Source organism: Phymastichus coffea, unplaced genomic scaffold (genome assembly GCF_024137745.1).
Source record: "Phymastichus coffea isolate CEN01 unplaced genomic scaffold, Cenicafe_Pcof_1.1 PCOF00108, whole genome shotgun sequence".
Lineage (NCBI taxonomy): Eukaryota > Metazoa > Arthropoda > Insecta > Hymenoptera > Eulophidae > Phymastichus > Phymastichus coffea.
The window spans coordinates 1-14,479 of NW_026706919.1; the positions used below are offsets into that span (position 1 = coordinate 1).

Sequence of the window (14,479 nt, forward strand, 5' to 3'; positions counted from 1 at the left end):
TATATAATTTTTCATAGTGGAAGCACCCACTATGGCATTCAGAAAAATGCGAGACTTGGAAGATTGCGCTGTAGTGCATGGAGCTCTCATTGAGTTGAACTGTGATTTCTTCAAAATCAATAGCAAATCAATTTTTGATATTGGATTAAGATGTAAAATCAATAGAAAACAAATGCAGAGAGTTTATGACATTTTAGGGCTCTACTACACATCACTAACGGGTCATATTCCTTATAGGAAATTTATAATTTATATTAAAAATAGGATTATGGCAGCGAGCGAGGTACGAGGGATAATGTTACGAATTTCGTGAAAAAGCCAAGTTGAACGATTTTTTTTTATAGAGAGAATCCAGGCCTGGTAAGATGTTTTGCAATTCTGAGAGGGAAGCGATCGCATCTGGATCTCAAGAACAGAGTGATGTGGATTATAAGACGTATCTCGGAGATATTGAAGCATCTATGGAGTATTTTAAAACCCATTTAAATAGTTGGCGACAGAGAAGGGGATTAGTGTGATTTTTTTCGTGTCCTACCGAAAGTTTTTACACACTTTTTTTTAGTTTGTTTTTTTTATGTCCTTATTTGGTTCAATTTTTTATTAAAGCAAAAATCTCTTGTCTCAATTACATTTTCTATTTTCCATTTATGGCATTTTCAATTTCTGGGTCCGTTTTCTAATGAGTTTATTAACTTTATTGAGTTCTGTTAAAGTCCTGTTAATATACATCATTTGTTCTTTGACATTTTCTTTTTTTATTTTAATCGGATGCTTCTTCGAGAGAGACATATGCACATAAATATTCCAAATTGAATTTTTCACCTGCGAAATACCATTAAGTTTCATTTCAGTTCAGACAAGTTTTTAGGAAATTCGAAATTACTGTGTCGATTTCTCCATTTGTTTGACTGCATTATTCTTGATTTCAGTAACTAGTTCTTCAGATTCTAATGCTTTTATATTGGTATTCTCGTATCGGGCCTGTAATTTTGCTATTTGATTATTCAGGCCCATTATTACGAAATTTTTCTCTTCAATTAATTTCATCTATAAAACAAATAGAAATATTGCATATATTTATTTAATCAGTACATTAAAAATTATCTGGAATCAGTTGAAACGCGATTCTCAATCGATTCTTTCACTCTCAATTCTTCAATGTCTTTAATTTTCCTGTTAATAATCTCGAACTCTCCAATTGTTTGTTTAATAATTAACAATTGTTTTTCAACTTTATTCGTATAACACGTCTTAAGGTTCTTTCTACGACATATTTCCATGTACATTCGTCTACACGTATCTTTAATGGTAACCACATCCAATAGAATTTCAGTAGTTTCACTCTGTATATTTTGAAAAACTTTTTCCCACTTGGCGGATTCGTGTTGAGCGTGTTCGTATCTTTGTTTTGAACAATCGATACGATTATTCAATGTTGCTACTTTGACTGAATACTTCTCTATGAGGTGATTCTAAAAAATTATAAATTAACATATATAGGGTGTGTCGGTTAACGGTTATCAACTTACCTGGTGTTTTTTGTTTCTAAACATTGTGCATTTATCTACTTACAATTACCAAATTGGTGCCAATTTACAATACATATTATTGATCTACATATACATATAAATACAATTCCTTACCAAACTGCTTTTAGCCTTTTCCAATTTCATAATGTCACGCTGTTGAACGTCATTTAGTTCCTTTTTTGCTGCAACTAAAGCTTCGTATCTGAAAATCAATGAAAATCAGAAAAAAATATTCGAGGCACAGTCAAATAAAACGAATTTGAAAGTGCACTGAACAAAACATTTGAAGCTGAGAGAAGAACAATACAAAACAGTTGTTCTTCATATGTAGCAGACCTTGCTAATAATAATTGCAAATGTAAACGCGATGACAGTTTAAAAAATGGCAATTAGACTACAGAGAAAACCTACTTTTTATAATATCCTAGACAGTGGACTGAAATCGCCAATGGATTATATACATACATCATCATATCGAAAAATTTTAATAAAACTAAGTTTCCATTTCTTTCTACCCCCAATCTAAAACAATGACAAACTTACCTCATTAATAAGTCGTTAATAGTTTGCATAGATTCCTCTTTTTCGATTACTTTCAGTAAAAATTCTTCATAAATTTGATATTTGGCAATATTCTTGTCCATTTTTAACTTTGTATCTGAAATTTCCTTGCATTTCTCCATCAGTTCTTCTATCTGAATTTGCCTTTTTTCTTTTAATTGATTTTGTTCGACGATTTTTATTGCTGCCCTCTCTTTTTTCTCTTGATTTCTTTTACAAACTGAAAATTATCTTGTTCGTTAATTGCACAAATTTAATACACGAATGGGTCTCAACCTGATTAAATTTGATAAAGTTTTTCTCTCAAACTTGCTTCTTTTTGTGCTAAATCTTTCCACTGTTCTTGTACAATTTTTCTTTTGTCATGATAGTCGTTCCGTTTTGTTTCTAATTTTTTCGTTGTCTTATCTAGGGCCCTAGTATTGAATTTGCAAAAACTCAAGCAGAACACGAAATTGCATTCTACATTTATAGAATGAAAAACAGGGTTTTATAGTTATAAGCTAATTAGCTTAGACTCTAAACCTCTACAAAGTTTGACCGAACATGTATATGGGTATTTTAATGTGTAGTTGCGATTAATTTTCCGAGGTTTTGCGAATTTAAGAAGTTTGTGACCTTACGTTATTGAGGAAAAAAGTTTTCCAAACTTAGTAGTGAGCTTAAATGTTTTCAGAGACTAACAAATCAACTAATAAATTTCAACTAATAAATCCTCAATTAAATTTTTTATAACATATGTCCAAAATATACTTTTTCAATTTACTGTATCCAATGTCGTTAAGTTTTTAGTAATTGAAAGGCAGTTTTATTTGCTTTAAATGCTGTTTCCACAGAGATTTCTAATAAAAATATTAAAAAATAGAATCAGGAGATTGATTGAATAAAAGAAAGAATTTACATACTAAGAAAGTAGCCATGTTACGAGCGTCAATTATTGCTACAAAGAAAGCTTATAAACATAAAATACATACCAAAACTCAAAAGAAATATAACTTCTTTATGCAATTTCTGTGCCATAAAGTACTCTTGGCTAGAAAAATCCAGTTATGCTTATGAATTGAGTGTCAGCTAACCCTTTCTTTACTTGTTTGCGTAACGTTAATGAAAGGGTCATTTATACTTATAAAGAGTGGAGGTTTTTCTTCTTTGCCCTGAAGCGCTATGCTGCTAACCCGTTGCCTTTTTTCAACGGAATAATTATTTTACTCGTCGAGATATCTTTGTTTGCTTTGAAGTATAATTTGTACTTAAAAACATGTATTTTTTAGGAAAATTAGCTAACATTAAGAATTCCTATTAGAATAAATTAAATATGAATGTAAACATTTAATGCTTTGTGTTTTGATTAACATTGAATTAACAAATATACATATCGCGATAAATAATTCACGAAAAATAATATGGATTATGTGTTAATCTTCGGAACTAAACAATTTGAAAGATCCGTATATTCGTGCTTACACATCTCGTCAGATAAACATCATAATAAAAATATAAATAATTCGTTTAAGGAACAGGATCCACACTTCTCTTTTTCTTCTTCAATTTCATTGGAATTGGAGCAGGATTTTTGAAAATAGTACTGTAACATTAAAGATTTAATGCTTATTTAAGATTTAATGAAATTAAAATGTTTTATTTGTCTAAAATTAACTTTTCCAAAATGAAACAGTTGATACTTACTGACATGTTGTGCAAAGAGGGCTGAACTTGCAGAATACTAAAAATAAATAAAATAATATTAGTGTGATCAATTTATATCTGGTAGTATGAAAATTGAATAATACCCACTTGATAAACATACTGAACAAACAAATCCTGTATCAACAAGTACCTGATGGCAGAAACATGCAGCTCTATAATCTACTTTAACTGGTGGTGGTAGTACTAACTTTGACCTGACTGATGGATCAGGCAAAAATATCCACTGAAATAGAAATGATTATCATAAAGAAATTTGAAATTTCTTTCAATTTCTATCATTTAATGTTATGAATATACATAAAAATAGTGCAATTGAAAACTTATTATCTTTAATAATTATAAAAAATCAAGACTAATACATAAACGCCTATGTTCTCAAACTAACATACCAATAGATATTGCAACAAGCCTGCTAATGGAGGTTGCCCATTTTGTTGCGGAACCCTCAGGTAGTTACCACCAGTTAAATCACAACCTTGTTGGAGAAGAGTAAGTTCATGATCTAAACTACAAACATCTAATATAACACCCTGAAATAATACATCATAAATTTAGTTTTAAACTATGACTTTGTACTTCTGGTAAATAACAATATTTTGACACACCATTTTCTGAGAAGTAAAAAAGATATTCATATAATTCATATACTGTGTTGCAGAATCATGACTAGCAGTGATAACTAAGATTCTGGAATGTAATTTTTCACCTGCTATTTTTTCTCTTTCCATTCTAGTAATATAACACAAAGCCATAGATAAGGCACCAGATATCAAACTTTCCTCGTTACAACTTCTATCCATAGACATATCACATACCATTTTATGAATTTCTTGTCTGACAGTTCTTTCAAGTTGAGTAAATTTTTCATATTGTCCATCAAACTGCCGAATTTCTGGCATTTTGTCTTTGGGATAGAGAAACTGTGCACCTTGGCTATGACAAGCCATAATTCCAATGTGATTATTTGGTGTTTGCATTAGGTGTGCATTTGAGAAAACAATAGTTGAGTCTAAACATTGAGTCAAAATTTGTTTGACAAGCTTTTGCATGGGATTTATATCTAAAATCACAATACAGAGACTCTTATCAATTTCTGCTACTAAATCTGTAAATAAATATAGTAATTAATTCATGTTTATAATTGATTCACCTTAACGTTACTATTAATAATATTGTTTTAGGTTATTCGTATCGGAATTTTGTTTTCGACTATTTAAAAAGCAGTTTCATTACACTTATTAAAGAATAATAAATTACTCACCAGTTTCCATTGTAACGTTGTATTATTTACAAAATTATAACTACAAATAACATACGTACAAAATAAACATTCTCTATATATACTAATACTTATGCTCACTATGTATGTATTGTACATACATACATACAACTATACACAGTGTCAGTAACGTCAGAGCGCCAGAGCGGTCAGATTTTAAATCACAGAGTGTGTGCACAGGCGTATAGATGATGTCGATTGTCGAATGTGTATCTGATGGAACATTCGTTCCGTGAAGTACAAATTCACACGAAACAACAACATTACAGGAATATTCTTTCAGTGTGAAAAGGCCCGTATGAGTTTCGCAGAATTTTACTTCTTATATTAGTTCCAGTACTGTTCTTACGTTTCTCTGACGGTCGCTATTTTAACAATATCATTTCAAATTAGTGTATTATTAAAACCATTTAAAATTGATTAAAATGAGTTGTTAGGTTTAAATAGAATTTCACATAACTGTTACTATCAATTTTATTTAATAAAATTCTTAATTTTAGTTGTAAACGCAACTTATATTAGTCACGATTTTGGTTGACAATGTAGTTTTCTAGAAAAGGCGCGTTTTGCGCCGCTGGTTGATTGAAAAGGGCGCGAGCTAGATATAACTGATGCTTGGGGCCGGGAGGAGTCGTGGAGGATTGACTTTATGAATATTCCTGTGATATCAGCTCGCATTAATTTTCCTGTAAACGTTATTCTTTTAGGCTTTTATTATTTCTAAAATAGACATCAAGTCTAAAAAAAACTGGAGAGCAGTTAATTTCGTTTACTTTAGAAAATCATTTGTACTTTCATCAGACGTAAAAATTTTGCGTAAGTGATTTAGATAGCAGGTTAAGACGCCATGTATACAATCTTCCAAGAAAATTCCAAGCTTTGTTTAGAATAGAGTATTGAACGTTGATATTTTCTTTTGTTATTCTTATGTATATTAAAACATAAATTTAATGGTTATACAACTATCTTGGTATTTCTTGATTAGTAAACAAAAAATTAATAGTCCATAGTTTTGATTGTTTTTCTGAAAGTCTGATTGTTTCAGGTTGTTCATTAAGTAGTAAGTATAAAAATGGCACTTACCATCAAAGAAGACTCTAATTCTTTCCCTTGTGCAGATGATGATGATGATGCATTATTGAATGAAGCAATTTATTGCAGTAGAAATTTAGAAATCAAAACTGATGATGATGATGAAGAAGTAGAATTAAAAAAAATCAGTAACAATGAGAAAATTAACAAGGAAGTTGAGAAACTGAAGCCATCACCTATTTTATGGTGTGACATGGAATCAGATTCATATCCTTCTGAATTATCATCATCAAATAGCAAGATTGATTTATCTAATTTAAGTGGCAAAAGTGACTTATCGTTATCAGCTAAGATGGATGTTTCAACATCAGACATAAAAAGTGAAATTTTGATTCCTGAAATCAAAGTGGATTCAGAAGGAAATGAAAAAAGAGACAAAAGTAATGGAAACCAAAATAAAATAGAAATAAAAGATTCAATTAAAAAAGAAATTGAAGATTCAACTGAAACAAAACAGGAATCAGAGAAAATAATGAATACAAGTGATGATAGTGAAAATGTTACTCCTTGTAAAAGGATAAAGCAAGAAGAGCCTAGAGAAGAAACAATGAATAGGAGTAGGCGGAATAGTGATACAAGTTGTAGTACACTATCTAATCATAGTAACAAAAAGAATGTTGAATATGAGACTGATGCAGCTGTGCTAGCTCGTAGACAAAAAGATATTGATTATGGAAAAAATACTATAGGCTATGATGTATATTCTCAACAAGTTCCAAAGTAAGGAAAATTAAATGATAACAAAAATAATAGATTTAAATTTATCCTATTAGGGTAAATGAAAATTAATCTAAATTATGTTTTCTATTTTTTCAGAGATAAACGTACTAAAGAGCATCCACGAACACCTCCAATGTATTTGAAATACAGTAGACGAGGTTGGGATGGTATGGTAAAACTGTGGCGTAAGCAACTTCATATGTGGGATCCAGAGAATGAAAAAGAAGATAAGAAAAACGAATCTTAGCAATATTGAAAATTGTTCCATTTATTCATAAGGCATCAAAATAGGTTTAAACTTTACATGTCTTTTTTCATAGTAAATTATTTACATGTTTAAACATTTTTCTCAGTATGTTATATAAATAAGTATTTTAAGAAAAGTGAATGTCATTGTAAACATTTATTTTTATAATGTCTATAAAATACTTTTGTGTTAAAAATTATTGAAGAAATGAGTATATAGCTTTATTTTTACTTCCTCGATATATATTTCTTTTATTTATCAAACTTGAAATCTTATTACAAGACTTATTCACTAAACCTCGATATATATATATATATATATATATATATATATAAACAAATTATTGTAACAAAAAAATATAATCAATTGTTTTATTCTAATTAATAAATATTCGAATCTAGTTTTATATGTTACTTAGATAATGTTAATTGGATTGAATTTAAATATACATTCTGCTGAGGTATAGATTCACTCCTTTGTTGAACCAATGTATTATTTCATATTCGACTCGCTATAAAGCTTGCAATATAATCAACAGAAATGATCAGAGTAATAATAAATTAAATTTTTTCCAAGATTACATAGAAGCTAAAAGATCGTGAGAAATTACCAAGTTTGATAAAACTACGAAAATCTTACAATTTAAAAAACTTCAATTTATTATTTATTATTAATACTCTTAATCAGGACAAACAGCGTCAGAAGTGCTAAAAAGCTATAAAATATAAAATGGAAGTAATTTGGAAAAATTAATTTTCCAAGCGCGTTTCTGCGCTTAACAGGCCTATCGCTTTTCTTTTCAGTCCTACGTCTTGCATTTTTTTCTTTCCAGTAATTAATCAGGATAAGCAACTATTTATTAAATATTAAACCAACTAAGAAAAAGTAATATATTTCAGACGGCTTACTTCAATTTGAAAATTTCGAAAGAATATAATTTAATATATATCCCTTTCTCAATTTTTTAAATCATTTTGATTGACTTCTGACGGTTGAAAAATAGTTATTGTTGAAAAATAATTGTGTAGTCCAAGATTTTAATTCTGTTAAATTGTTGCAGAAGGCAAATAAATCATGTACGGTAAGAATTTTAATCGAAAAAAAAGCGATAAGTAAATTAAGGGCGGACTCTTGGAATATTAATTTTTCGGCACCGTTTTCATTTATATTGCATTATTCTGATGATACTGTAGATATTGTTTGTACTAATGATTAACGCAATAGTACCAAATGACAAACAATTTTTATAATATGTAAGTTGTCCAATATTTTACAAAATCTAGTAGCTTCCAGCGACACTATTTTTTTACGTATTCTTTTGACGTCACTTTAGCAAAGTATAAGAAGTTCTGTATTCGACGTGAATTATTATTTTCTTATGATATACTTGAATATCTCTCTGAAACAATTCAACCTATTTTGATTTTTCGTAAGTGGACTCATTTGAAAGGGTGTGCTAGTGAGTTGGTTTCATTTTCATATTGATTTGATTTAAGTACAATTTTGCGAACAATTGCAAACAAATCAAGTTGAAGGAAGTCTAGGCAGGTCGTTTATATTCTTTCTTTTGTTACTAATACATAAGAACACTGTATCAATGAACTTAAGTTCATTTATTTAAAAAAATATATTCTTCATTATCTTCAACATAGCTAATTATAAATCACACATAATATTTTTATTGATTTTTTTAAAATTTCAGTTGTTTCTTTTGTTTAACAGGAATATCAAACAGTTATTTCTTTGAAGTGGATTGTACATATTCTTTATAAAGTTTATTAATATCTAACTTCAGTAAAAAAAATTTATAATTTTTGACGACCTACACATTTTACGAAAAAATTATACGAGACCTTTTCGTTATAATCTTTTTGTTGTATAATAGACTAGATCGACAAACTATTTTTTCATATATTATTTAAAAAATTGCGTTCTTTGAAAATACTAGTAGTGGATTCAGATTCAAATTTATATATACACTGGTTTATATAGTACCAAATTATTGCATTTTATTTGTTGTGAAATGCCTTTCTTTCATTTATGCAATGATTTTACTTATTTAACTAATTTAAGTGAAAACAGCAACTTATAATTGTTACCCAAAATGAATTTTCAGATGTAAAAGATGAGATTTTAATTCTTTAAATAAAAGTGAATTTGATAGATAATGAAAAGAGACAAAAATAATAGAAAACAAAAATAAAATAAAATAAAAATGAAAAATTCAATTGAAAACAAATTAAAGATTCAACTAAAATAATAAGAGAATCAGAGAAAATAATGAATACATTTAGTGATGATAGTAAACATATTACTACATGTAAAGGGATAGGTAAGAGGACTCAAGAGATAATAAGGGATGTGAGAGTAAACTTGTAGTAAATAATAATATTTAAGCTTGAATAGATTAAATTAAATATTTTTCATATAACATCATACAAATAAGCATTTTAACAAAAGTGAATATTAATGTAAATATTTATTGTTGTAGTGTCCATTCAAAATACTTTGTATTAAATATTACTGAGAAACTGTGTACATAACTTTATTTTCACTTTGTAGATAAAAATGTTTTAAAAAACTTAACAACTTATCAATTTTTTTATTAGGATTCTAGTTTCAGTAGAATATCTAATTTCTGATTTATGATTCTATTCATTGACTCAATTTTTGCCATCAGTCTTTTTTCCATATTAGTAAACTGTTCGTCTATATATTTTTTCAATTCAGAGTTAACAGTTATGGAAGTACCATTACATTCTGACCTTTTATCTACTTCACTAGTATTACTCGACCTATTATTCCCCTGAATTCTATTTGAACTATTTGAACTCCAGCCCGCCATACCCCAGCTTTGAAAGCGGGTATTTATGTCATCTCCAGAAGAATTAGAATCTCCACTAGTAAAAGACTCCAAAACTTTTTTTGCCATTTCAATCCTTTCAGGCCTGATTCGAGGTGTATTACTCAAGTAATTGTTAATCACATCAAAATCAAAATGGTTTTTAGAATTTTCTGATAATGGCTCTGTTAAAGTGAGTCTTATTCCATATATCCACATTGTATCTTTATTTTTGGTTCTAGTAAACTAAAACAATAACGAATAAAATTTTTTAAATTATTAAGATTTCTTAAATTATTTAAATGTCAAAGTTCTCAAAAAATTTAAATTAACTTAAATATGGATATGAAAGCCATAAACCATAATATTTACCTTTATACTTGCTTCTGTTGACGGAGGTTGAATTATAGATTCAGCAATATATACTGCATGATCTTGAAACTCATCAACAAACTCTGCAAAAATGGTATTAGCATATTCTCCAGATTGTTTAAAAAGTTCTAATACTGATGCTTCAGAAACTACTGCAATACGAGCAATTTTTTGTTTGTTTGTCACTTGAAAATCTACCTTGCATGATTCTCCTGATGGATCTGCTTTCAATGCTACACAAGTATCTAATGATACTACATCTTCAAGATTTATCCTTTTAAAAAACAGAAACAAAAACATGTTATAAATAAATAATAGTATATAGTTATGCAGAATGAAATATTTAATAGAAAACTTACTTTTCTGAAGCTTGCAAAACTGATACAGTTGATACACTGTCTTCTAAAATTTTACCATTATTTATTTCCCAACTAGATGATATTTTGACAAATAAATTTTCATGTTTTTTTATTAAAACATCATCGGTAATTGTTGATTCTTTGCCATCACAATCAAATTCCATGATGTACGAAAATACTTTGTAAAGCGGTCTTTTATAAATAATTTATGCTCTGATAAACATATATACTTATTATTGTAACCTTTCTTAGCAATGTTCTTCACTAACAACGATTAATTTCGATACTGTGTATATGAAAAATTAAAAAAATATATGTAAACTGCGAAATGCATCAGTAGCGTATAACAATGGCCGCAGAAGCAGTGTTCGGCTTCGATGGATTCGATGGTTTATATATCGAAAAAAAATAAAGGGCTCCTTGCAGCTGACTTCAGTTTGTACACTCATCCAGATAAGATCCGTCATCCGAGAGTCAGAATACCGTACGGTATTTATTACCACAGGGGGCCTATTCTGAAAAAAAATTTTAGCACATGTCATAAGCATTTATCACATCTAAAGTGATTAATTCTGTGGTAAACTGAAGTGACAAACTGATTTACCACAAAATTTTTTTTCAGAATAGGCCCCCAGGTCCACAGTCCGCTGTTTCGTTGTGTTTGAATTCTGTATTAGCACCATGGAGACTGTATACAGTCTTCATGATTAGCACTGAAAATTACACGAGTAAGGTTAAGTTATCATGTGTTTTTTCGGCATGCCGCAGTGTAATTAGCTGAGTTCCACATGTTTGAAAGATATATAAGAGACGCTCTTTATAACAAAAATTATTGTGATATTTGTGATATTATCGAATGATAGTCCAATGAACAATGTCTTTGAAAGAAGCTAAAGAAAAATTCAAAGCTCTGTTTGCATCTGTTGACAAGAAGAACAAAGTCAAGTTCATCGACTTTGTCTATGAACAATTAGTATCTTGCAATAATTTAGGGGAACCCTATGAAGATGGTAAGTAACTGCTTACAGGTATTATAGTACTAATTTCATACTTCGTTTACAAATATTATTGTTTTTTTATTTAGAGGATTCTGAAAAACATGAAGGTTTATTGGATGATCCTATATCTACATTAAATAATATTGCTGAAGAGATAAAGAAAAAAGTTCCAGTGAGTGCTATTCTTTCATCAGAAAAAATTTCACCACCAAAAACTGGACAGGTAGAATTTTTTTATTATAAATACTTTTGCTAAATCACAATAACTTTAACCTATATATTTTCTAAAATAATTTAAATTTACAGAATGCTGATTGTCTTTCTGATATAACAGTGCATGTTGATGAGTTTTTGTATGATGATGATGATATTGAAGATCTTGCAGAGGATGGCAAACTCAAGAGAAATTATTGCATGGACTGTGGATCGAAAAATATTGAACCTTTGAGTAATTCAGCATTATTTAAACCCATTTCTTATTTCATACAATTATTAAATTACTATTTTACTTTTAAGTATTCATATCTCACTCCATGTCAAGAAAATCAGTATACTATGTGTTCAATGACTGCCTGCCCACATTGGAAAACAAAATTGTATTAGACGTTGGGTCCAGATTAGGAGTTGTTTTATATGGAGTAAGTCAGATGTACTCGTTTTATTAAAATAAAATTTTAATTGCTAAGTCACACTAAACTTACGCAAATGAATTTGTATAGGCTTACGTCCTTACCGATGCGTCGCAAATAATCGGCGTAGAAATGAACGAGGATCTGTGCAAGCTGCAACGTGAAATAATCGAAAAATATAAGATGCAAGATAGGATAGAAGTCATGTGCAAAAAAATCGAAGAGTCCGATGATGTTGTCAAAAGTGCCGACGTGATCGTCATAAATAACGCGTTTGAGTTCTACGTAACGGACGAGAAGCAAGTCGAGATATGGCAGTTTCTCAAAAGTAATATCAAAAGCAAATGTATTTTGGTGACACGGCCACATCTCGAGACGACGTTCGAAAATCTCGATACCGGTATTAATTTGAAAACCTGGGTGAAACCTTACAGGTTGAATGGCGAAGAAATCGCTACTTCCAACGAGGAAGAATTCTGTGATCTCAATTTCTACGAGATTTTATAATTGTCATACGGTATTCACACACAGCCGCATACGTATCATGTTATAGTCGTATGATCGTCAGTTTATACACACATATATATATATATATATATAATATATATATATATATATATACAAAATGTAGTTTAAAAAATGAGTACAGTATAATGGATATCTGGCATCTTACATCTCACAATAAAAATAATAAATAAATAATCAGATAGTCGAGTACAAAGAAAAACATGTAATGATAGATTTCAACTGTCAATTAATTGTATCAAGAATGAATACTAAAACGATATCTACGTTGTAATTCATTTAGCATAAATGATGATAAACCGATGTAAAAATACTTCGCAATTAGTTGCATTCTGTGAATTATTTTAAAGTGATCAATTAGACTGCATATGTTTCTATTGTGCGAAGTTTTGAAAGAATAACTAGGATTAATAGTTGAGTTTATTTACGTTATTCTATTGTACTTTTGATCTCTGTGTATTATCACGATAACAAATATTATAAAACAAGTAAAGCTCTTTACTGTGGTTACATGAGTGAACTGTTAGAGAATTTTATATGAGCACACGAAGAATGATCGTTATAATTTATCGTTTTATCTTGTTTAAGTTCGATTCAATATGAAAATTACAAATTATTATTCAATATGATGCTAGTTAACTGAACAACAAAAATATAATAGCATTAAAAAATATAGTAGCATTAAAAAAAGATTTTACGTAGAATGGTTCTATGTGAAGAATAAAATTTTTATGGATGTTTTCCATTACAATTTCACTAACAAATTATCAACTTCACAAATATATCGTGTTCAATATTTTTTCTCAATTAATTTTCAATGAATTATTTGGTAAATAGTTCACATGTTAAATAATATTTTATTTCTGAGAAAATATTCTTTTACTTTTTATGTTCAATTAATAAATAGCTTATCGAATAATAATTTCAAGAATTATCATGTTGTACAAGACTCCAAAGACTTGACATGTGTGCAAAGTGCAGCTTTCTTATAATGTACATACATATGTAAATGCATTTTGTTACATCTGAAGATAGAATGAGAGTATTTTAAGGCCTAAATTAAAATATGATTTGATAAATAGAGGCACCTTTAATTAGTAATTGATATTTACTTTTAAAAGTATCAATTCCAATAATTACTGAATTTGTATCATATATAATACTTATATATTACATATTTATAATTCATGCTGCCTGTATAAGTTATATGTAAACAAATAATGTACAGAAATGAAAATATTTTTTAATCTATTCAATTCTATGTTTATTCTCTTTCTTATAAATAAAGATTTTAGATAATAATATTCACTTCCATTTTAGAAATAGAAAATAGATTAGTCGTTTGAAGCAAAAAATGATTAGCATAATTCCAAAATACACTTCTTTTTTCGAAACGACTTACTTTTCATTCTTAATTGTCTTAAAGATACATATCAGTGTTTAATACATTGAATTTACTTTGGAATTTGCTAATAAAATTTAAATCTTTTGCATTTGTGTATATAACAAAAAATGTTTCAAAGCATAGTGAAATTTTAATTTTCGCGCTCTCATCACACGTCAACCAATACAATAGCTATAAAGGTCAGCGAGGTTTATCATTTTTTTGTCAAATTATA

At 28.8% G+C, this 14,479-nt stretch overlaps 5 protein-coding genes across 6 annotated transcripts; 2 read left to right on the forward strand and 3 right to left on the reverse strand.

Annotated features, from left to right (window-relative positions):
* Positions 1–818: 818 nt before the first annotated feature.
* LOC131670328 (uncharacterized) lies at positions 819–3,207 on the reverse strand. The gene is made up of 8 exons (XM_058945839.1): positions 3,167–3,207; positions 3,065–3,123; positions 2,400–2,552; positions 2,073–2,310; positions 1,644–1,731; positions 1,146–1,472; positions 884–1,047; positions 819–822 (listed from the first exon to the last, which is right to left on the reverse strand). The coding sequence occupies exons 1-8, from the start codon at positions 3,205–3,207 to the stop codon at positions 819–821; spliced, it is 1,074 nt and encodes a 357-aa protein (XP_058801822.1).
* LOC131670304 (general transcription factor IIH subunit 3-like) lies at positions 2,787–5,254 on the reverse strand. Its single transcript, XM_058945800.1, has 6 exons — positions 5,059–5,254; positions 4,403–4,902; positions 4,187–4,327; positions 3,885–4,020; positions 3,777–3,813; positions 2,787–3,675 (listed from the first exon to the last, which is right to left on the reverse strand). Exons 1-6 carry the CDS (start codon positions 5,066–5,068, stop codon positions 3,600–3,602), a joined length of 900 nt encoding a protein of 299 aa, XP_058801783.1. The 5' UTR covers positions 5,069–5,254; the 3' UTR covers positions 2,787–3,599.
* Positions 5,255–5,498: 244 nt separating this feature from the next.
* Positions 5,499–7,416, forward strand: LOC131670305 (histone RNA hairpin-binding protein-like). 2 transcript variants are annotated; one of them, XM_058945801.1, is made up of 3 exons: positions 5,499–5,892; positions 6,122–6,888; positions 6,985–7,416. In XM_058945801.1, the coding sequence occupies exons 2-3, from the start codon at positions 6,149–6,151 to the stop codon at positions 7,133–7,135; spliced, it is 891 nt and encodes a 296-aa protein (XP_058801784.1). In that variant the 5' UTR covers positions 5,499–5,892; positions 6,122–6,148; the 3' UTR covers positions 7,136–7,416. The 2 variants fall into 2 exon arrangements, with proteins under 2 accessions (XP_058801784.1, XP_058801785.1); XM_058945802.1 differs by lacking the exon at positions 5,499–5,892 and adding an exon at positions 5,913–6,046.
* Positions 7,417–9,527: 2,111 nt separating this feature from the next.
* LOC131670303 (uncharacterized) lies at positions 9,528–11,066 on the reverse strand. The gene is made up of 3 exons (XM_058945799.1): positions 10,709–11,066; positions 10,350–10,623; positions 9,528–10,223 (listed from the first exon to the last, which is right to left on the reverse strand). Exons 1-3 carry the CDS (start codon positions 10,870–10,872, stop codon positions 9,741–9,743), a joined length of 921 nt encoding a protein of 306 aa, XP_058801782.1. The 5' UTR covers positions 10,873–11,066; the 3' UTR covers positions 9,528–9,740.
* A 139-nt stretch (positions 11,067–11,205) lies between these two features.
* LOC131670324 (uncharacterized) lies at positions 11,206–12,926 on the forward strand. The gene is made up of 5 exons (XM_058945835.1): positions 11,206–11,718; positions 11,793–11,929; positions 12,013–12,154; positions 12,223–12,344; positions 12,426–12,926. The coding sequence occupies exons 1-5, from the start codon at positions 11,583–11,585 to the stop codon at positions 12,840–12,842; spliced, it is 954 nt and encodes a 317-aa protein (XP_058801818.1). The 5' UTR covers positions 11,206–11,582; the 3' UTR covers positions 12,843–12,926.
* Positions 12,927–14,479: the final 1,553 nt, after the last annotated feature.